General features: G+C 42.3%; 1 protein-coding gene across 4 annotated transcripts in view; it reads left to right on the top strand.

The window, feature by feature from the left end:
• The first annotated feature begins 2,006 nt into the window (after positions 1 to 2,006).
• The window catches only part of ddr1 (discoidin domain receptor tyrosine kinase 1), a 39,787-nt gene continuing 17,384 nt past the window's right edge, over positions 2,007 to 24,409 (top strand). For 3 of the 4 annotated variants that reach the window (XM_044034213.1, XM_044034215.1, XM_044034212.1), the window contains exons 1-6: positions 4,663 to 4,859; positions 16,355 to 16,512; positions 19,199 to 19,301; positions 21,889 to 21,964; positions 22,668 to 22,820; positions 23,432 to 23,579. In XM_044034213.1, coding sequence (XP_043890148.1) covers positions 4,858 to 4,859; positions 16,355 to 16,512; positions 19,199 to 19,301; positions 21,889 to 21,964; positions 22,668 to 22,820; positions 23,432 to 23,579 — 640 coding nt within the window. In that variant the 5' untranslated portion in view covers positions 4,663 to 4,857. Of the gene's footprint in view, positions 2,375 to 4,662; positions 4,860 to 16,354; positions 16,513 to 19,198; positions 19,302 to 21,888; positions 21,965 to 22,667; positions 22,821 to 23,431; positions 23,580 to 24,409 lie in introns of those variants that run through there. The other variant, XM_044034214.1, reaches the window with a different exon arrangement.

Raw genomic sequence — 24,409 nt, 5'->3', positions numbered from 1 at the left:
GAAAAAGGGTCATCATTTTTGCCAGGGGATTTGCTGTAACCCAGACGACAAACAAAGCAGAGCCAGCTGGACTATGTGCTCAACAGAAAGGAGTGAAAAGAGAAGGGAAAGGCTCAGTGTGAGAGAACACAGACTGAGAATCACTGTGCTCATGTGCTTAGGAGCGTTTCTGGGAATCAGTGTTGATGAAAGTCATAGATAATAGAGATTTCTTCACTAGCATTTAACCTTGAACTTACCTTCATCACTTTAAAAAATGTTGAGTGCAAATCAAAGTTCTTTGACAAACACAATGTTTTTGGAAAGAACCAGAACAGAGAATATGATTAAATCTTGATAAAAATGTAGCTGCGCAGAGAGAAAAACTCACAACACAAGGTTATGTTTTATGTAAAGACAGAGGGAAGTTTATCCATTAAACAGAGATGTGTTGTTGGTGTGGTTCAGCTCTGAATTGAAAAGTGGTGAGAGAATGTTAATGATATGCAGCGCAAACGAGGCCAAGCCAGATGAAAGTCCAGAAACAGTCTTTATGAACATGAAGAGAGAGGGAGAGTGAATGGGTGAGGAAGGGGGAGAGAGTGTGTGTGTGTGTGTGTGTACTTGTTACCTCTTTAGGACCTGTTCTAGCATTAACACTGACCTTGTCAGGACCAGTCATCCTCATGTCCTGAGGCAGAACCACATTTCTGAGGAATAGCACTAACCTGGTTATTAGTTAAGCTTTGATTTGGCTGCCCAAGTAAATGGAAGTGTGTGTGTGTGTATGTGTCTGTGTGTGTGTGTCTGTGTGTGTTTGTATTTGAAAACACTCACATAATGACTCTCAGGCACACTGGCACGCAAAAAGTGAACTTTCTGCAGCAGAGAGCGTGTCAGTGTTAGCTCCCCTATTTATCCAAGGTGTGGTCAGAGTGTGTGTTATATGACCTTTGTTGTACCTCACTGATGAATGAACACCAGCTAAAGTTTCCCTCCTCTCATCTCAGGCAGACAGGAACACACACACACACACACACACACACAGTAACTACAGCTCAGTCTTTTCCTCCAGTCCATCTCCGTCTGACTTGTTCCACATTGGATTCAAACAGGGGCGTTGCAACAGGGCAGTTAAAGCAGACAATTGCCTGGGGCCCCAAGCTGAGAGGGGGACCTCCAAGAACAGCTGCATATATTGGTCGACAGCAATGTCAATAAAAAATCATGAATTTGTATCGAAGTACCTGCTTTAAATGCTGAAGGATGCATTTTTATGGTAGCTTGAATTCAAACTCTCGGGACACACTCTATTTCTCTGGGTTATTGGATAGCGTTACCCCTTGTCCCTTTTGCCAGCCGTCTCCATACTCCCTTGAAACACCTCTGGATTCAAACACACACACGCGAGGCCCTTTGAAAACATGAATTCCTCTCTCGCTCCTGCCTTGCCTCAGGGTCTCGTATCAGCAGCTCTCCTGGTTCCAGTTCCATTGCAGTGTTTTACTGCAAACCCTGCAATCTGAGTCATTACAGCCTTAAGGCCAGTAATGGTATACAGTTACAGCACAACTACTCTGTAATAAAGTTTCTTTTAGAGGTAAATACCCTGGCAGGGTGCTGTGGCTCTGCAGGCCAGGTGCTGAGAGGTCGGACAGACAATTCATTGACTGTACAAGTTTATTTTATTAAAACAATCTGTCATGGTGAGGCTTTCTTACATGCATAATGTCAACAAACTAGCACGCTGCTGTATCATATGTCATAATCCCAAATCTCAGCCCTGTTGTAACAAACAGCTCTCTCTCTCTCTCTCTCTCTCTCCTTCTTCACACTGCATTTCACTCCACTGTGTTGTTGAGGTCCCAGGTCCCGCCCACACCTGCCTCTGATTGGCTGGTTCTCCTGCTGGGCTATTCAATCAGACACATTACTCCGCGCTGTGATTGGTCAACGCCAGTGCAGTTATGTAAATGAGCACCTGGTGGCGCCTGCTGGCTGCCGGGCTGCTCAGCCTCACTGTACCCAGGCAGGAGAAACACAAGCGGGGCACACACTCACAGAGAGCGGCCGTTATTCCCGGTCCGTCTTGTTCTCTTTTGTGTCGAGATAAACAAACTATTTTACCCCCCAACACTGTCAAGTTAAAGCGTGTGTGTGTGCGCGTGTGTGGTTGTCAGTACCAACCGAGTAGGCTGCGGACTATTTTGTGTAGTAGTTGTGTGAGTTGGACACAAGTCGCTCACGGAGAGAAACAACTGTCCCTGAGCTCAGGTTGGATGATTCAAAGGACGCGGCTTGTTCTGGACAAGAAGACACACTTTTAAGTGTTTCCACTCAGACTCCACGCTACAGTCTGGACTGCTGTCAACGCGCACTTCTCGGTGTCTTTTAGGTAAGTAGTCAGCGACCTCCTTCAAATCCTCCGCGCTTCTTCTCCTCCTCTCCACGCACTTTACTCACAAATAAGTGGCTTTAATAATAGAGCAGCGGATAGACTATTTCCGGCTGTCTGTCTGTCTGTCTCTCTGTGTATATATCTGTGTGTCTCTCACTTTGTGGTTTGGCGTCTGTCAGTCTCGCAGTGTCACACAGACACGGCGGTTCTGGACTGCGGCCACGGGCTGTGGTGAAGCGCACATGAGGTGTAGCGTTGCGTTAGTGGGGCAGAGAAGTGTGTGACATGAGGAGCCTTCCACCGCGTAACTGAAATGTTCTGACAGTGAACATCATCGTCTGCTCAGCGTCTCCTAAATCTGAAACCCTGGCATCAGAGTAAACATTATTCTGAGCCCTGGTTTGCGCAATGACTAATGATGATGGTGAGATGAATATATTTTTGGTTATGCATCATAAAGACCACAGCATAACAATTTGTGTGATTTGCAAGTGACAGACAAACACACACTGTAGATACTACAATAGTCTCTCAGCACAAAAGAGCAATAGACTGAAGCCCAAGGCTTATTTTTGCCTCACCTTCAATGAGATATCCAAACAGATCAGCAAAACAAATATTACTCCAAAGCCCAGATTTCACCAAGTGGAACTGTTGGTGGTTCAGTTGTTACACAGTTTTGAATTCCGATGATTAAGATCTAGTGTAGTAGTTCATATTTTGATGGTATCTCATGCGTCACCTTGTTTTAAATCTTGTTTTTTGGAATTCAGCTTTATTTATAGCGCTTACAATTTCACAATTTCAATTCAGCTCAATGGTGACTCCCAAAACGGTCACACTAGATGGGGTTCAATCCTCATCAATCAATCAAGAAACTACTGTCTCCTAAATGGGCTTTTATTTCCTGCATCCTGCCCTTCCTTGTTCCTGATATTCACCCAGATTAAACCTCTCAGTGTCACATGGCTGAGGTGAAGGTTGTCACAGTCCTCCTCTCCTTCACAGCCTGTTAAACTCATTGTGCACCGGCTCCATGTCACAACTCATTCACAAAAGCCTCACAAGCCAAACAAAAGTCGTTCTTTGTGGCACGTCGAGCTGTAAAACCCTGATGTATGGCTCAGTAAAAAAAGTCTAATGTTTAGGATGACCTCCACACATCCAGGTGGCGGCCATCGCATCGACCATTAACCCTGCGACCTCACAGCGCCACAGGTGACTTCCAGTAAGACTGTTGCATTCACCTATGACCTTACACCAAGGGGACAGATCTTCAGGGGAGGGAATCAGTCACTAGAGCCATACCTGAAAAACCGTAAAAGACAGCCTGGCACTGGAGGAGGGAACATTTCACACTCTGTGGAAAAGCTGCTACAAGGTTTGGGCTTCGAACAGGATACACATTTTGTGCTTTCATGAGCCAAAAGAAAGAGGCAACGAGAGTAAATTGTGTGGCATAATAAGTGATTACTGAACCTTTCTGAGCTGGTGCAGAAATCACGGGAAAGATGTGCTCAAAGTACCTATTTCATTGTGTGTCCTTTTTTATTCGTGTAAGGCAGAAAGAGACGGCAACAGAGGGGTGAACATTTGGGTGTGACTGCATGTGTTTGTGTTGCCAGCTTGTTCCTGGGTGTTTGTGTGTGCACCTGCATCACAGAGGTGGTGATGAGGGCTGAACAATAAACTGTTTTCAAATTGAAACTGCATCGTGAAATGATGCAATTAGTAAATCACAAAGGCTGAAAATGAATCGTTCTATTTTTGACTGTTCTGTCGTTGATGCTGATTTAAAAAAAATGTGATACAATAATTCATATCAATAACTTCTCACCCTTGCATTGAAGCACAGTAGTTTTAGTAGAATATTTTCTGACAACATCTCATGTGGCAACGCTCCATCTTGTTTTAAATCTACTTAATATTGAACTGAAGCCTGACATAAATAGTGATGTTGCAAATCAAATGGCACTTTACGTTAATAACATATCAAATCCGGATTGTTCAGCCTTGCTGCAGGTGGCCTGATGAAGGAACCAACAATGAGCTCAAGTGACACAGTAAAACACATTGCAGTCACTTTTCCCATCATATGAACACAGTTACTTTGTGTAGTTTGCTGGCTGGGGGATGGAGGACCATGTGGGAGGAGGAGGAGCTGGGAGGAGGGATGGTGTGGCTCCATGTGCTGTTATCCAAAAGATAAAGAGGCAATAAAAGGCCTTTTTTTTTTTCTACCCATTCCTCCTCCCTCTTCGCTCGTGTAACGAAGGCATAAAGTGAGAAGGAGCACTGATTGTTGGTATGCGGTCCCTCTCGGCAAGCATTGGTCTGCTGGAGCCCCGTCTAATGGGCATCTGGCTGCTAATTCTCCCAGCATCTCTCGAGAGCCGTTGGCCCTCCATAACTGCTTTTTATCAGCTGTAGAGTCCAGCCGAGGGGAGACAGAACGTATTAAGCTGCTGGAAAGATAAATTATGTGAGTATGTTTTGTAAATGCACACACCAGGGTAACTGGTTTTTATTGATGTTCCTCTGTCATGGCATGCATAGACGAAAATGACCTTAATGGCATAATATGAATTGTGGAGGAGTAGACACAGAACACAGTCATTTGTCTGTGATGTGGTTTTGTTTTTGGTCTTTGGTGAAATTAAGGATCACCCGCGAAAGTCTTGGAGAACTGTTTAAGTTTAAGTTTAAGTTTTGTGTTTTCACTGTTGTCCTGTGATTGCAAACACATGGATGCTTCGCCCACACAGAAGCAGGATTGGGTGTCCTCAGTGGAACCACTGGTTTGTCCAGTCTGGTTGATGATTGACCTCAGTTTGTTGTTGTCTCTCTGGCTCATTGTTGTGGTGGGAGTCAGTCCTGTGCTGTTTGACTGTTTGTGTGCCTCAGACCGCTGACTTTTCTGAAAAGACTTAAAGCAGGGGAAAAGGAGTTCAAAATCTAAAGGCAAAGCTTTCACAATGACTCAATTGCATGCTTTGCACAGTTGCCTGGTCTTTATAGCAATGAGGCTAATGTGGGGAGTTCACCACATGAAAGAGCACAATGATGGCACTGGTGATTTAAATCAAAATTAGTCTTTTATGAGACTTCTCTCAAAACAATCATGCAATAGGCAGCAACTCCACTAAACCCTATGTTTGATTGTAATTGGCTTCCAACAGACTAAGCTGAAACCTTATGCCTTGTGGAAGAATTCAATTTAGTCCAGTGACACAACACAGTTATTTTCTTCCTCTTCCTTCACTCTCTTCTAATCGAAAATGAAACCATTTGAGGACTCCACTGTCTCTTGTGTTCACCCTTTTTTCCTCAACCAATTTCTCCTCCAAGTGTAGGCAGCTGGACTTTGGGATTGGATTTGCTGTATGCGTGGTCACATGCAGAGCGAGCCCGACAACACTGACAGACAAACAAATTCTCCACGTTATCGGCAGTGACACTTCAGAACAGGGACGAGAGTGTTGTTGGGCTTTAGTTGTCAGTGAGATCTCATATCTCTATTTGACTTCTTTTCTAAAAATCTCCAAAGATCAAGCCTCCCCGCTCACCCAGCATGCCTTCATCGTCCTGTCCCACTATCTCACCCTGACATCCAGCACACCTTTGATCCCCTAATTGATCATTCTGGCAATCTGTCTCTCTCAATATCCAACAAGGAACACACATTATTCTCCTTCTTCATCTTCTATCTCTCGCCATTCCCTTTGAAGCAGCACTGGAGTCGCTCCTCCCTCCTCCCTGTGCTCATCCATCTCAGCCTCAGCCTCCCTATTTTATCGTCCCTGTGAATGTCCTTATTTATCTGTTTGCTTTTCCCGTCGCCACAGTCAGATAGCGATATTGTCGTGTGAATGGAGGTTCACTGGTGTGATACTTAAACTGCCGAAGTTGGTTCAGAGCCACAGTCTCTTATCAAGGGTACTGTGTCTCTGACACTATAAGGAACAAGTTTGGCAAAGGGATCGGGTGACAGAGGGCAGACTACTCATTCAAAGTTTAACTCTAGAAAAGAACGTAGAACTTGCAGATTGCTGAATTGTTTAAGTTTATGGATGATTTTGCGTCAACATCAGCAGGAGGAGGAGTCCTCAATCAGTCCCTCCTTTCTCTCTTGACTGTCACTTCCTTGTTTCCCCCTCAATCTGTTAACTGTAAGGGGAATTTGGGAACTGCTTTCTCAGATAAAAAAATTATCTGACGCCTTAAGGTGGCAACCGGTCCTGACTTCACCCGTAAGAACTCCTGTTTTAAAGCTTTGAGTGAGAGGAAAGTTCACAGATATCTCCTACAGGATTATACCAGATGTCAATCACACTGGTGTCCACTCATGCGTGCCATACTTTATTGTCTTTAATTCTCTAAAGAGGAAAATATCTTACAAAATTTGCATCATGTTCTATTGAAGAAGACCTGTAACTCTTGTAAAACATGTAAAAGCAAATTATTCCATAGACCTCCATTCAAACTGACTTCTTTTTTCAACCGGTGTCACCCCTGATAGACATATTTTCTACTTCCTGATTGGCTTCAGGAGGAAACTGGAAGACTAGGTCAATGTTTATGTACGATCTATGGTTTTGAGCTGCTAATATGTATACTGTATCACATAATTAACTATCTGCATGTTGCAAATGCAAAAGTTTGACAGTTACCAGCTCACTAATCTAATAACTGTTCTCAACTGCAGTATCTGTTAAATGACTCCGGAATATTCAAATAGTCATTAAAAGAGCTACTCGTTGTTTCTAGAACACTGTCACACTTTGATTTAGAGAGTTTAAGCAGAACCAGAGACACCATCTGTGGTGTTTTTCCACTTGTACATTACCCACAATGCAAATTGTCTGAGCTAGAGCAGGGTATAGTGGTTGAAGGAGCCGAGAGCTGTTTGCTTCAAGCAAATATGAGGAGTGAGCTACAGAGTTCTGGTCATTTTCTTTCTTCCTCTAGATTTATTTTACTTGTCTTTAGTCAACATTGCCTGTAGCGACAACACTTGAGGCAATTTCTCTGACTTTGTGCAGCTCTCCCCGGAGCCACAAAAGGCTTAATGCAACTTTTTAAATCACTTATGCATTAGCACTCTTACTTGAGACTTACTTAAGACTTAAATGTGTAGAAATATGAAATGCCCCTGTCACTTCATGCCCCTTTCCACATTCTGCCAACAGCTTGCAGATAAAGTAATTGTTTCTGGAAAAGCAAGAACCTCATGAAAGCTGAAAAGTCAAAAACTTGAAAGCCACAATGTGCTCTGTTCTCTCTAGTCGCTCTTGTTTTTTTCACCATGGTTCTGATGGTGTTTTGTGTTTTTATTTTAACACTTCCCAGTACACACTGTGCCTCTCGTGGCTCAGTATATCACCAACAATTACTAATGGCCTCTGGCAAAGTAAGTGCTTTTGAATCATTGTTGGATCGTGGAAGAAAAGTGTGTTCAATTTCATCAGAGGTTACCTTTTTATTTGATATCTCTCCTCTTCGTATGATACATTTGAGTTTTAACAGCATCCGCGTTGTGTGGGTTGAACCTGTCTCTTTTTAGTGGAGCACATTAGCATCAGGAAGGAGTTGTGTGATGTGTAATTTAGCCTTTTTCTCTGCAGGGAAGGAGCAGGAGGAGGGGTGGAAACGTGATAGAGGTGTCAGCCTGTGCCCCAGGGTTTTAACATTTAGATTTAGTAAAGGCTAGATTTTAATGATAATCACATCACCACACACTTTGGATCATAACCTTCTTTTTTGTGTGTATTTCTTTTTGCTGCAGTAGCTGAACATCACACAACTCAGAGTCATCTTTTCTCTCAGTTCAGTCCAGCTCAGCTCAGCTCAGCTCAGCTGTCTTTCATTAAAAATGAGACGAAGACATCTGTTCGAGGGTTGTGTTAGGCCTGACTTTTTTTCTCTCACTTAAACTCAAAATGCTGAGTCTCACTGTACTCACTCCTGTTTGACCTGATCACTGTTTTTCTTTCTGCTGTGCTCCGTTTCTCTGCAGGCTATAACGCCTTCGTTCCATCCCTCTATCACTTTTCCTTGTTTCAGTAGTTACTTACTTGATGAATAATTACCAACCTCCTGTGGGTGAAGAACTGCTCTTGTCCTACTCGAGCTCGTAGTCTCTCAGTTAAAATACTGGAGAGAATTTTACTCCGACTTCTCTCTGTCCGTGGTCGTTTTCTCTCTGGCCATTGTGAGAGTCGCACCATGCTGTCACATGCCTCTCCTTTCTCCTTTCACGTCATCCTCTCTTTTCTGCCTCCAACCCAGTCTTGGACAGGTGGTGCAAATTGATTTCAGGGAATTGGGCTACAGTTTGCCATCACCCTGCAAACCTAAAACAGCTCTGGTGTCAAACTAGAACCAGGGATGCACAGAGTGCACTCTGCTGCCGTGCTTTCATATTAACATGCGAATGTCACCACCACATACCTACAAGATTCTCATTAAGATCTTCACACCCATGCTTTAACAAAGGTCAAACTTAGAAGTAATCTCACACTGCAGCACTTAAAGCGACTGCTTGGTTCACTTACAGAAAGGTCTTTCGATACTCACTTTCACTAGACAGTGAAATTACTCTCCCACTGGCAGTTGAATTATACAGAGGAAAGAAGAGCTGAGGACAGTCTAACTACATGTGCCGACATGTATGAGGGTTCAAGCCCTAAGAACCAAAACTGTGCTCCATTTGCTGTCAGTCAAAAACCAGGACAAATGCAAACAGGCGCCTCATCGTGCACAGACAGAGGATTGTAGTTTTTGATTCACATCACCTTTCACTGAACATTTTATTTTCATATTTTTATTTTTAGGAAATCCTATCAAGGCATTTTCTGCCGTATCGGAGGCATTTCTGATGCACAGCTTCATTAGTTTTTGTGCGTATGGAGTTTTGCTGCTCAATTGAATGAAATATGAATTGAAAGCAATTTCATTGTAAAATGACTCCCTCATTATGGTTCTTCACTAGCCACACTGTGGTTCCATCTTTGACACTTGATTTGCTCTGTTTAAAGCTCCAGTGTGTAACTTCTGTTGCCATAACACTGCCAGTGTTGCATAGTCAGGACTATAAGAGTTGGAAGCAAATGATGCATGGGTACTTAGTGGTGTTTCCTCCTAAGGAAGCAGGCAGTGGCACCTGACTTTCCCCACACTCATTAGGTGAGCCTGCAGAACTTTCTGAAAGGACGACTCTCGGTCCATATTCCAGCTGTTGTCTGCCACCTCGCCTCTGTCTCTGCTTCTGCTTCTGCTTCTGTCTTCACGCTGTCAGTTGGGACGTAAAATGCATCTCACTGCTGTTCAGGGCAGGAATGTCACCACAGACGGGGAAAACAAAAATAGAGTCGTGTGTAGCGCAAAGGCTTAATCTGCATTGCGTAAACTCATTTGAAAACTGTTTGAATTTAATGGACATTTGTTTATATTTAAAAGTTACGCACGGCAGCTTTAAACACCGCAAATGTTACGTCCCCCTGGAAAGCCCTTTCTTCTCCGACATTCATGAATCGTAAGAAACAAAAACTTCCACCACAAGAATAAACCTCTTTAAAACATCATCCTGCCACTTCAACACACAGTCAAAACAGTGGCTTGGTGTCATTCTTTGCAAACAGGCTTATGTGGCTGTTGTTGATGATGAAAGCATTCTTCACTCGCCAGATCAACCTGTGGTAATCAGTCACCATTTGTCACCATTGGCCATGTGGATACACTCAGCAGTGCTGCATTTACTGTGGACTGAGGGGCCGAGTGGACCCGCCTCCATGTGCAAAGAACTGTTGTAGCTGCATTTTAACCGGCTTTGTTTTATTCACCCTTTCCACTGTCCTTCCACTGGCCTGTTTCTGATGAACTGTTGGAACTGTATGGTACTGTCCCGATGTGTCTGCACTACCAGGAAGGTGTGCTTTTATTTATTTATTTTTCTAAGTGAGATATTGAATGAGTCATTTGATGTTGAGCATGAGCAAAGTTTTCCTGGAAACATGTTAATTTTTGCAGTCCACTAGTTCTTCATCATGAATCACTGCCTCTTGAAGTTATCATGAAGTCTGATGCTGCACTTCCTCTGTTTCCTGTTGCTCCTGTTTCATTTGCTTTTCTGACTCGTCCAATGTCTTCATCATCCCTCGTTACCATGTTAACTGACTCATCCATCCTTCTCGCCTGCTTCCTTAACCTGCAGTTAAAGCAGAGCACAGATTTGGCACTTCCTTGTGTGACACACAACTATGCAATGTGATGACCAGTGTATGATCAACACCATGACTAAACGAAGGGCACAATACCAAACTTTGCCCACTTTAACAGTGGGTAATGACTAGAAGTGTCTGTATTTTTAGTTCTAAGAGTAAATCTCTTAGGTTACAAACTCACTATCTGAGGGGAAGAGGTTACACTGTGTCCTGGCTTGGTGGGAAAAAAATCACAGTGAAGAACATCTTAATACACATAATAAAAAACTAATTTGTTTGTATACTGACACTGAGCGTGTCTTCAGTAAAAACCTGGAAACACAATCGCACAGAAACAAGTCTGTTTGTAGAAAATCAATCAAAAGAACCTTGTTTCTCACAATTTAAATTGAAGAATAATTTGCACTCCCTTCTATCCAGGACACTGAGGGTAGTGGTGCGTGTGACCTACCCACCTTCCTTACACTCTGGTGGAAATCCAAAACAAAGTGCTCACTCCTCGTGTCTCCCCTGTGACCATTAGTCACGTCTAACTGAGTGCACAGCGTGTTACTCTATATCTCGCCATGATTGGAGACTTAACACGTGATCCGAGTTCAATAGAAGAAAGCTGCTTAAGGAAAGAGTCCAGGCTCCAACATGTTGTTAATCACAAGTGCTGTTACATCTTTATTTGTATTTAAGGTGTTTGTAAGTGTAGCACTGTTGTATACTGTGTATTATGTGGTTGTTTACTCACACGGCGTGTCAAGGTCTACGATGAGGTCTCTGTGACTCGGTTCAATCTTATATAAGAAAAAATCAGATGATTAATCATCTTCAGACTGTGGCTGTCACACCATCATGAGGTTAACATATGTGCTTCTGCTGAGAAATGTGTCAACACTTACTGGCTGGATTATCATAATATGTGGTAAATTCTGAGTGTATCTTTAAATGAGTCAATATTTTACTTAGTTAACAAACGGTCACATCGTCTCTCGCACCATGTATGCTTTGTGTTTAGTCCTAAGTAGGACTAGCAGAGATGTAGCTGGTAGGGATGGGCACTGAAACCCAGTACTAAATGGGCCCCGGGGCAAAATGTTGTACTGTAATATTGATAAGCGCTGACGTTAATGGTGCTGCTAACACTATTTTTACTTAGGTTTGTCTGTGATGGATTTTCACTGTTTACATGGGGACAGATCTTTGTGTCTCTGTCGGCCTGCTGTCTGTTTGTGCAGGAGCGGGGATGACTACTGCTGTCTGTCTGTCTGTCTGTCTGTCTGTCACACGCGTGCGCGTGTGGGCAGCAGAGCGACACACACTTTCGTCGTAATGAAAAGAGCTAAACGTTCCAAAGTCTGGTTATGTTTCACCAGAATTGACAAAAACAACAGCCGGTGCCTGGAGTGCAATAAGAGTTCTACCTGTAAAGGTGGAAATACGTGCAAACTCACTAAACCCTGAGCTAAAGTCACCACGTTCAGGTATGTTATATGATAGCAGGAACCCACGATGAGTCGCTTCAATTATGTCACCATGAGTTAATAATAATAATAGCTTTTAGTCAGTTATAAGATTATCCATCTGTGAATGGTTCTAACAATGGCAAATATGTCATTAACTAATGTACTGATTCATGTACATACATTTATTGAATTAATTACAGTTCGGCTTTCTTCTATCGTAAGAGTCACTGTCAACATTTTCAACATATTAAAAAGTTCTGTGAACCAATGTTTTCATTTATTAACATTAAACTTTAACTTAAACTCTTTAAAAATATTGCTGTTCCAGTTCTCGTTAACGTTAATAATGAAAAATAAAAAAAGTATCTTCTTTACTTATTTTGTTTAATTCTTTCTCCTAAAAAGAACCATTAACTGTATCATTAAAGCCCTGGGTTAATAAGCATTATCAAAAAAGTCTGTTAAAATCTTAATGATACACATCCCTAGTCGCTGGCCGACACTGCTCTACTGACAAACACAGAGAGTCATGTGGAGCTGATCGGCTTAATCAGCGTTGTGTGAACTCATTTGACAATGATTTGAATGTAACTGTGACATTTGTGTGTAATTAAAAGTCACGCTCAATGAAACAAATCTATGTTTGTCACACAGACGGTGAAGTCAGAAAGACTAAAGAGTGAAACATGTTTATATTCGTAATGGTGAGCTCTAAGTATAAAGCTGTGCCGTGTCTGCAGAATGAGCTCCGAGGACACAGTTTGGTGACTAAACTTTTAATGAGAGATAAACAACACAAGGCTGGACACCACCCACTTTTTTTTTTATTGAATTAAAGTGCAGCTTTTTGCAGTTATATAATTGCACAGGCTCACTTTGCGATTGCAATTAGATTAATTGTGCAGTAGTAATAGTCATCAGTCACAGTGAACATGATGGAAGATATCAGTGACAGAACACAATTAAGGGACCAGGCTGGACTTTAGAAAACAGTCCTTTAACAACTCATTCAACGGCAGTTTCATTGCAGCTTGGCTACTGAGAATTGTGACATTCAAATGATTTGTAAAACCAAAACTCATAAAGGAATAATATGTTTCTTGTAAAATCCTGGGAGGAATGTATGATTCCATTAAAGTCCCTGGTTTACATCACTGTTGAGTGTCCAATCATGATAATGTGACTGTGAAAATATTAATCATGATTGATGATTTCAAAATTTCAAGCATCTGCGAGCTAGTTTTATGTTGAGCTGACACAGTGACATTGTAAATGTTTTGGAAAATGGCAGTAGCAATGTAGTCATACACAGTTTTTATTTAATGAGCAATAATAATCAAAAGAATGCAGAACCACCTTTGGCTTTGTTTTTATAATTGGAAAGAATAACGAATTCTAGCTTTTGATTCCAAGAGGAGAATGAAGTGAACCACTGCCAAGGCAGTCCTGCTACTTCTTCACTGAGGCTCTCTAATTATAGAGACTCTGGCAAGCTATCTTTAATGATGCAACGGCTGCTAACTAAAAAAGTTCTCCTGTGCGTCTCTCTGCTCTTGACTTGTCTGTCTTGTCAGGTGTTTTTCGATTTGCGGGACTGATACTGCAGCTCCTCGGAAACCTTCATTAGTCCTGTTCGTGGATTAGCCAAGACAAAACATGAGGGTGCAGATTGGTCTCCTCCACAGCGCAGCAGGCCCTTGTCCCTCTCACTGAGCACTAACCACAGCTGTTCGAACAACACTTGACTTTTCCAGCAACAATGTTCTTGCATGGCTGTGGCCTCTGTTGTTACCACTCGCTGAAACATTTGTCTGCTTTTCTTCCCATGGTTATTATGTCTCTGAATGTTAAATATAAGTTTGTTCTTCTCTTTTCCTCTCATTGACAAAACAGTGCTGAATTGCTTTTGAGGATGATGTTGTTTGACATTGTGGTGGTTGTTATGGTGATTGCCTTGTGTTTATGGCCCAATTATGAATTACCTAATTCTCGGCTGTTATTATGCGCACACGGTTTAGTCCAGTAGGCTCCATATTTCACTGTTTTGTCATCTGGCACATGTGCACTTACTCATTTGGAAGACTTGGGTGTTTTTTCTGTAAAGAAAAAAAAAAGATGTCAGCCTCTCTTTTGCTTTCCGTTTCTCTCCCCTCTTGGAACACATGCACCATGGATCGGTTGCGTTGTGTCTCTCATTCAAGACAGCTGCACTGGCTGGCAGTCCCTGAGACCTCCTCTGTGCCCACATACACACTCCTCATGCAGTCACACACACACACAAACACACACCGACACAGTGAGGCCATAATTTACTGTCTGTATCACCTCCCTCCTCCCAAATACACACACATGTGTACCCGTGTCATCACTGCTCTTGTTCCACCGTCTCCGCCCTGGTGTCCCTGAGCTAACTCAACTCGAGTATTCACTCCATTTCCTTACATTCTCCCTCCCCACCTCTCTGGAAGACGACCCCCCCCCCATCTTCTGTCACTACAGCTGTGTGTCAGCTGTCGGCCTGTCCCAGTCTAGTCAGAGATGAAGCCGAAACACAGAGGGTCTACTGGGAAGCCTGGCCTGGCCCAGCTGTCACTCCCACTTCAGACTTCCACTTTTCATGAGGTTTCTTTCCTTTCTCTTGCTCCAGCATTGGCAGTCTGCCCCAATCACGTTAAAAAGTCAAGTATGCACAAATGATGGAAGTGAAAATGTGCTTATTTTTATGCTGCTGTGTTGGTGACATCTGTGCCAGAGTTATTATATTTCCATTTTCTGTCTGTCCAGCCACCTGTCAAAACTATTCTTATGACCACAAGATCAAGGAACTCTTCATATTTGGCACACATGTCATTTAAACTAAAAGGTAAACTGCTTAGATTTTGTGCTCAATTCCATTTTTATAAATGTACTGGGCAATATTTGAGGAAGATTTCAGTACATAATGGTACACAAATACACTTGGACTCGGCGATGGTCAAAGCAAGAAGGTCAAGAGCAGTGTGACCTGGCTCACATATCACGTTTCTCGTGTCTTTCTTCAGTAAACCACATGGCATTGTGACACCTTTTAGAAGGATAAAATAACAAAGTGTGGATTTTATATCTGAAAGTGAACATGGAATGAAAAAGAACCCTTGACCGTATTTCCTAGAACTTGACAGAGACATACAATCTTATTTCCAAACGTCTTTATCTCTCATAAATGTATAGCTTGGTTAAAAGTTAGTTGTTTACTCTGAGATGAAGAACGCTGGTGCCAGTGCCATCATCACCATCATCATCATCATCATCATCATCGTTCTCGTCCTCTGACCTCACCACTGCTGGTGACTAACAACTTGCATTTTACTGTGATTTTCAGCAAACGCCTTTGACAAAGCTGCAGCACACAGACAGGACTGCCTGTCTGCTGTCAAACACAATGAGAAACAGAAACATATTTTCTTCTCTTTAGTAAAAAAGTACATTAATAATTGGTAAAAAGCAATAATGGATTACATTTTTGAAAATGTAACAAAATAATTTAGTACTCTAATTGCAGACCTCACACTTAAGATTACTCATAACATCAACAAAGTAATGACTTTGTTATGTGTTACCTCCTGCAATGATAGCCTACCAACTATGTAGTACACTGATCATTAAGTTTAATCAACACTTCATTAAAATAAATATACACTAATGCTGTACAAGCAAGTGTTTGTATTTGTGCTATACTGGCATACTGTGTTTGAAAATCTGTTCTCTTATACCCACTGGGTTTCATTTGCCCAAATCCAGCAGTTTTTTCTGTTTTTACTTATTCCAAGTAAGCATCATCAAGTGGGTGCTCCCACTATACTCTGTCCTATCAAGGGTTTGACATCAATATTTTGGAGAAAACAGTTGATAGACATATTGTAATGCACAGATAAGGTGAAATTACGTGGACATTAATGTGGTTGGCTAATTAATGACACTGTCTTCAGTTAACAAACAGCTTGTATCCTCTGTGAAGGCAGTAAAGTATTGTATCACAGCTTTCTGCTGCCAGAGAGAAAAACAAATTGGGGTGTAAAAGTGGCCTCTGTAATACAACTTTGTGCTTGTTCCTCTGGAGTCTGACTCAGTCCTGAGCTCAGCATAAAAATGATGAAAAAACAAATGAGTGACATGCTACGGGAAGAGGAGCTGATGGAAATTGTGTTTTTTTTGTGAGCCCAACACCTCAGCCTAAACTGTTAAGTTTCTCATGCAGTTTCAGCAGACAGGCAATAATCCTAAATAACATCCAGACCTAAATATCTTTCTTTCTGCAACAGGTATGCCTGTGGCCATCGGTGTGTCTCCGGACAGGTAACCAGGTGTGTTGCTGCTGTCATGGCCTTGCCTTCCCTGCGGCTCTTTCCCGTCACTGTGGTCACAGTCCTAGTCGTGCTGGTGTCATCTTCAGAGGAACATGAGTGGCATTTTAACCCAGGTAGGATTTCAAATACAAGCATGCAACAAAAACTAGATTGTGATTGATACATTGTTTGTTTTCCTATCCCCAAAAAACGTCCACGTTTGAAACAGCTTGACACATTTCATACTGTTGTTTTTTTTTTATTCCCACCTACTCAAACATGGTTGCATTATTCATCTTTCCTCCACAGCAACTATCTGTTCCACTCTTCAACATTCCCCTCACATTCTCAGATCAGTAAGGCTCATTCTCCATCCACTATCAACAGGCTATCCTGTGTCCTGTCCCCGTCTGCCAGCCAGTCATGTGTAATAGGAGAACGAGGTCCCTCCCTCCCTGGCTCGTCAAGCCCGCTAATGCACAGGCAGCTCATGAAAGTGTCAGTCAAAATGTCAGGGAAGGGAGCGCTTGGGTTTAGTGAATGTGAGCCAAGTAGGTGTAAGCAGACATCAACCTTCTCACTGCAGCAGCGAGACTGTAAACCAGAGAAAACTATTGCCTGCTGTTTTAATTACATGCTGATTCCACGGTCTGTAAATCAGGCTTGAGAGGCAGTGAAAATGTTTGTTTTGGTCAAAACAAAACTCAAATATATTAAATTTTCTGTTATGAAGATCAGGGAAAAGAAACGGCAAAAAGAAAAACTGGGACCAGTAAATATTTGGTGGTGTTGTGTGACAAAGATCTGATTTGGAGGTGAATCAACAGCTGATAAATGATGACTGTTAAATGGTTTGATACTAAACTTATTGCAGTCAAATCTTAGTTAGTCAGGATGGATCATTTCTTACGTAACAAGTTCTATTATTTTGATATTAAATTCATCTGTTGATTAACATTAGGGCTATAAAAATCAGTGTTAATCAGTGTTTTTCAAACCTGGAAATAATGATGTTCTCATATGTCTTGTTTTGTCCACAAACCAAATTTGAAGGATTTCTTTGTTATATGGAGCAAAGAAACAAGAAGAATATGCACATTTAAAAACTGGTAATAATTTATTAAAAAAGCTACTTTACTGTATGTAAGTACAGGGATGAACACCAGCCAAACATTAGCTTGCTAGCATTGTTATTGTTAGCTTGTTAGCAGGCTGAGGTTAGCATTCATCCTGCTGTGCCACATCAGGTCATTAGCACATTTACAGACTCTTGTTTAAACTGAAGCGTCAAAGCATTTCTTCTATCAACTTCTTGAATTTTCCCTTTATTCAGTGATTGTAAGCTGAATGTTTAAGGATTGTTTGGCAGGTGACACAAGTGATTTGAAGATGTCATCAAGGAATTTGTAATTGTGTGAAGTATTTTGAGATATTTAAAGTGTTTTGTCAGAAAAAGAAAGATAATCAATCATTTTCGGTTGTAGCCAATAATAATTGTCTGTTGACTGACCCGCCGCTTTATGGACTTTCTGTAACATTAGTTCGATGTCACACAGTTTGAGATTTATGATCAAACTCTGGAAAGACAGCCACACCTTTTGTCTTCTTGAAAGAGCTGAATCAAGTTTGACGTTGAGTGCAGAAAGGTTTAGTGTGTGGGATAAAGTTTTATGAAAAATGACAGAAGGAGAAGGTGAAAGCAGAGGACAGTGGGAGGGAGGTAGGGAGGTAAAAGTATTGCAAATGGCATGGTGTTGACTGGTGAAGTGTGATGGCGATGATGATGATGATAATAATGATGTAATGAAATGAGCACCTGTCCACAGGGCGAGGATTAACTGTATCTATGTGTGAATTGTGTGTATGTGTTTGTCTGCTGCACCCGTTTGGGTTTTTAGGGTTTGTCATGCAGCCCGACATTCCTGTGTGCTGACTCAATGACAGAAACTGAGTTAGACCCCCACTCACCCCCGCCTCTTTCTCACACCCTCAGCCCTCGCGTCCATATCACTGTCAGAACCCCTTTCCACTTTATCACTCCCCAAACCCTCCCTCAGCCTGTCGCCTCCCTTCCTCCACCTCCTCCCTCTCCTGACTGACTGCGGAGCAGATACCTGGGTCATCGGGTAATTCCTGCCTGGGACCATGTTATCTGGATCACTTGATAGCGCTGCTGCTGGAGCAGAGTCAGTGCACATATCTCAAACATGTTGTGTTGCTGAATTTGCCCTTCATTTCTTTTGTTCCCCTCCTGCTAATCCCGAGGCTGTGGTAACCAGAACAGGGGCAATGAAGGATTATTGGAGTGCTTAGGAAGTTGCTTATGTGTGACGCAGAGCTCGTTGGAAAGAAAAATAGACAAAAAAAAAGCAAGAAAGGTGTAACCTCAGAGGAGATGGAGCATAGTGTCTGACAGGATTTCCATATAAAATGTGAGCATGCACTCTGACATGCATATGGGTTTTAATGACCGTTTGATGTCATCTCTGATGGGACAAAGACGATATACTGGAATCAGTGATGCAAAACACTGCCATTTCATTCAACATGAACCTTTTAGTGCAAATGATCCCTGAGAGATTCTATTAAAAAAAAGGGAGAATTTAATGAACAGTTAAGTATTTTTTTTCTGCCTCCTCTTAGTGTCTTTGTGGGTTATGAAGCATGACGTCTGGAAGGTTTGACAAAGATGACATGGCCAGGGATGACTGCTGACATTATAATGGAAATGTTTCACTCTGACATGTACTTCATATGAATGAGAAAGTTGCTCATGTCTGAATCCAGTCTCTCTTTCCCCCCCTAACTCTTCCCCTGCAGCTCAGTGTCGCTACGCCCTGGGGATGGAGGATGGCACCATCCCAGACTCTGACATCACTGCCTCTAGTGCCTGGTCAGACTCCACTGAGGCCAAACATGGAAGGTGGGTCATGCGTGTGCATGTAAAGTAATGAGATTGTGTTCACCGGTGCTATCAAGTAGCATTTTCTCGTAGTTGGTTTCAGCTCAGTCTTTACTGTGCAAAGTATTCAAAATGTGAGAGAGCTTTACCATAACAACTAATCAAAGCACTAAAAGGACCAGTGTCGGTCGAGGAGTTTGTGGTATCTGTGGATGAAGTTGCATATTGCAACCAATTGAATCTTGTGGCAGACCCCATGGAAGAGCACATGCTGAGAAAATTTTCATTTATTGCTTATGTTAAACATCCCAGAACAGTAGAACAGTGATTCACTGTTTACAATCAGTATCTGCACCTGTAACCATAGCTACCTGTGATGTCACAGTGTGCTCACACATCCTGAAGTGCACGTCTACATAAGAAAGCTGATTGGGCCACTTTGTGGTTCATCCTCCCACAAATCTGTCAGAGTACTTAAAGAGTCTGACCTGAAGCGTTGTCTTTTTTCTGTCTGAACCCGAACTCTAATGTTCTTCATGTATAATGTGGGTTTTTTTTGTGTAACCCTGTCCCTGTCATGTCACTGTTACCATGGCTACTGCTTGCTTTCTGGCAGGGTACAACACATACACGATAAATATGTATATGGTCTTACACCATATACATGTGGTCAGGCTGGCCCAGCTTACACTTTGTCCAGGTTACAGGTTCAAAATATTTGTCCAAACCTGGCCAGACCATAAAGTAATAGATGCCCACATTTATTTTAGCCAGTAAAATAAATATTTCTTTTATTGTGGCAGTCATTGGTTTGTTGTGTTGAGATATTGTGCAGACTGCACACACACACACACACACACGCACAAACACATGATGCCATGCAATAACAACATGACTGACATAAATGAATGCAGACATAATTGGTTTTCACTTCATAGAGAAATAAAAGCAAGCCAAACAACGCCTGGAGCATTGAAAGTGTTCACATACGTCACAGTGTGGACTGATGCGTTTGTTGACCAGCCCTTTTTTTTGTTGGCATCCTTTTAAAATCGTTTGTCAGGTGTCTATTAGTTTATGAAAGAAAATGATGGTAATTGTGTTACTGCTTTGTCTGTCTGACTGGCAGCAAGGTTAGAATCACAGGAGTGTGTGTGTGTGTGTGTATTATGCTCATTTTACTCCATGGGTCTGTTTGGCTGGGTCACTCTCTTGGCTCAGTGTCTGTCCATGTGGAAGTGATTATTTTCCCTCGCTCTTTTAAAGATACATCAGGGAGACTCTGGGACGGAAAGAGAGAAAACAGTGGACATTAAAAAAAACAGAGAGGTGGATCACTGCTGTGGTGCATTGACAGTTGGAGAAAAATCCTTTTGGAAACGGGGTTTGAGGGCGGGTGCTGTGTTAAAAGTCAGGACTTGAATAAAGAGCAGGTCGTTTTTGTTTTCATGGCAGTTCGTGCTCTGGGACAGTGAAATCTCAGCCTGCAGCATGGTGGTGCGAAGGAGCGGGGGAAAAGATGGAGGGAATGAGAAAACTGAGAACAAGGGGAGAGGAATGAATTGTTGGCTGGTATTTGGTGGTGAAGCAAAGCACAGACAGAGAAATAGGAGAGAATGAGGTGCTTGGCAGAGCAGCGTGCTGTAATGTTAATCCTGCTGGCTGGTGCACATTGGACTGAACTCTGCTCAGGCACATTCCTCTTCTCTCCCTCGTCTTCTTCTTTCCCTGCCACCGCCCTCCGTCACAGTTAGTGCTGATGTGTTGATATCATCCCGTGGTTGCGGCAGTTTCTGGAGGGTGATCTCACCCATCAAGCGATGAACAGAATTTATTGAAATACCAGTGCCACTGTTGGTGGGTCCGAGTTGATGTAGCGATTTGTTTTGGCGGTCAGAGCAGCAGCTTTCATTTTTCAGAGAAGCCTCACAGTGGTCAGAGCATGGTTGTGGCCTGGCATCTGTTCCAAAGCTCCTTGAATTGGCCGATCCAACACATACACAGCCAAGACTGTGGTCTTCATGTGGCCACTGTGTGGTGGTAGTATGTACTTTTCTTCTCAGGCTGGATTGAAAAAGGTCACGCTGAGTGAACGTGTTTTAGCCGTGCATGCGTGTGGTCGTGGCCGCCCAGTGGAGCAGCGTGTACAGATCCTGACGTCCTTCACCAGCTCTCGTTGTGAATTTGGAAGATCTCGCTATTTTTTCCTCTACTTCTTTCTTCTTCTTTTTCTCTTTATTCACGAGCTTAATGTGTCCTCTGTGTTTTCCATCTGAAGTATCACTCTCTCTCTCTATTACCTACTGTGTCTTTAACTGCAGCCAAGTGCTTTTTTTCCTCATTCAGCCAACATTGCCCCATTTATATGTTAATATCTGTGAAATTTAATATACATAATGATAGACGGGAGTCAGACTGTCTATATTGACTTCTATTTTTTACCTTTGCATGATGCACTGTGGGGTTTCCTGCCCTCAGTCTTTTGTGGCTGCATTTGTATTTCTGTGATTGAATATTCAGGAATGGAAATGGGATTTAGTGAACTCAGTTGTATTTCTTTCTTTTTTTTTATGTTATTTTTCTTATTTTACTGTTCTGTTTCTCTCAGGTTGAGTAAAGGAGAGGGTGATGGAGCGTGGTGTCCGGCAGGAGCTGTTTACCCCAGTGGATCAGAATACCTTCAGGTCAGACGTTCACTTTATTCCCATATATTATGATTTATTATTATCATCATCATAGTTCTCTGATGTACTTGGTATAGGTATAGGGAGAGGAGGGTGTAAGAGTTATGTTAGTCACACCATTAGATGTCACTAATTCTAACACTCTGGACAAAACTGCTGTGAGCGATGTAATAAGGTAACTTCCTGTCTAATCACACTGTTGGCATCACCTTCCTCCTCCCTACATCAACTCATGTTCCTGTGTTTTGAAAGAGGCATTTATTCACTGACCAACAGTCTAACCTCATGAGCACAGAGGATCTGCCTCCTGATTTGAGCTCTGTGTTGTAGAATACACTAATTAAAAAGTTTTTCCCAGATTTAGTTGCTGAATGTTGAGACAAAGATACAGTAGCTGTCAGAATATAGAGATGTTTAACACTGATTTTACTGACAGCAGCTCCAGTGAAGCTTGATAATTATGTGCATACAACCATAAATATTGCTGTCCATCCATCCATCTTCTGCCGCTTTATCCTCCACATGAGGATCACGGGGGGAAACTATGCCAATCTCAGCTGACATAGGGCGATAGGCGGGGTACAGGTCACTCATTTATTATTATTATAATAATAATAATAATAATAATAATAATACGTTGCAGCTTTTGACAGAGCAACACTGTCTGTGTGTGTTCTCATGAAGTATCATCTGCTTCCTGTAGGTTGATCTGCACAAACTCCACTTCCTGGCTCTGGTTGGTACTCAGGGTCGTCATGCCGATGGGCATGGCCAGGAGTTTGCTCGCAGTTATCGGCTCCGCTACTCTCGAGATGGAGTGAAATGGATCACCTGGAAGGACCGCTGGAGCCAGGAAGTAGGTTTTTTTCTTTTTAAATAATTTACTGCAGAATCTAAGCCAAGTCGTTCCCCCTGTGTAAATACGACGTGATGCTTTGAACACTATTAAATAATTATTCACAAAAACAAAAAATACAGTCTCTATTACTGATAGGAAACAGTTTTAGAGATTGTGGCTCTTGGGTAAAAATATAACATTAACTGCAAATGATTACATTATTCATCTGAATGAGTTGTTATTGTTATTATTTATTTAGTTTGGGATTGCTCCAGTTAAACACTGTTAAGCAGCATTTCTGTGTATGTAACAGCAGCAGCCTTTTGTGTAATAAAAGCCTTAACCTTGTGCAGATAGTGTTTCAGCTCTGCACCGTAACACTACACCGTAGCCTGGGATTGTAACCCTCAATCCCTTGAGCAGGAGAGGGAGTTATTTTTTGAGAACATTGTATATATTCAGAAATTTGAATAAAGGCTGCTCTCACTCCAACTTCAGTCCTTATTTACCCCTTAAGGGTCCAGTGAGTTTGTAGATTTAAGATTTAATCAGAATGTGTCTTCAAATTCTGTTATAATAAATAACAGTGATGGAGTGTATGGTTAAATATTTGTACTTCTCTGCTCTAGGTGGTGTCAGGCAATGAGAACACCTATGATATTGTGCTGAAAGACCTCGGCCCTCCCATTGTGGCCCGCATGGTGCGCTTCTACCCGCTGGCTGACCGGGTTATGAGTGTTTGCCTTCGAGTGGAGCTCTATGGTTGTGTTTGGGATGGTAAGTATGCTTCTGTTCCTCTGTGGTTACTTAGGTATTCATAGTCTGCATATAGTGAGGCATGCCTTCCAGATCTGGACAGATCAGATCAGAAGTTCGTGATCGTTCTAGATTTACTCCCATATATGAGACTGGAAAGGAGGGGTTTGTTCCATGGTAATGATTACGATTACGAGTTTTTTGCCATACCTCCCTTGCCTCAATTTGAGCAATTGCATCAAATTTATAGTCTCAGTGGGGTTTGCTGGGATAAAAGAAGCCACACTGTGATAAATGGCGTTGGTCTCCCGGTTTCCCGAAGCACAACACGACTAACTGAGTATTTATGACTTGCTCACCTCCTCTCCTCCCTCAGACAGCATTGGGCTGCCTGTAAATCAGAGCTGTCACCAAGGCTAAAAGCCCCAGTTTGTGGTTTGTGTCTTTAGGGAAGACCATCTCTAAAATATGCTCTCATGTGGATTCTGAGGGAAAGTGAGGCAGTGCACCTCAGTTTATCCACATGCCAGAGATTATGTGGAATCTACAGCATGTCAAGTTTTATGCACTAGTCTCAGCCTCTGGTCTCGTCCCGCATTAGATCCTGTTGCGGCGCACTGTCTTTCCTGTGTTTATTGTTTTACATTTGATATGGCCCAGCCGGACTCTCATGCACCCTCATACAGGTACACGAGACGCATGTCTGAGTGGGTAACCGCATTCAGAGACACTTACTTCACGTGCAACTACAGCTTACAGCACACACACTGCTAATCCAATGTGACGAATTGTTTATTATGGGAAGGAGAATGGTGGACTGTAATCTGTGCTGCTGACGTCACCTCTGCTCT

This window comes from Solea senegalensis, linkage group LG9 (assembly GCF_019176455.1).
Source record: "Solea senegalensis isolate Sse05_10M linkage group LG9, IFAPA_SoseM_1, whole genome shotgun sequence".
In the NCBI taxonomy this organism is placed as follows: Eukaryota; Metazoa; Chordata; class Actinopteri; order Pleuronectiformes; family Soleidae; genus Solea; species Solea senegalensis.
The sequence above is the reverse complement of the archived record's forward strand: the minus strand, read 5'-3'. Positions and strand labels throughout refer to the sequence as shown.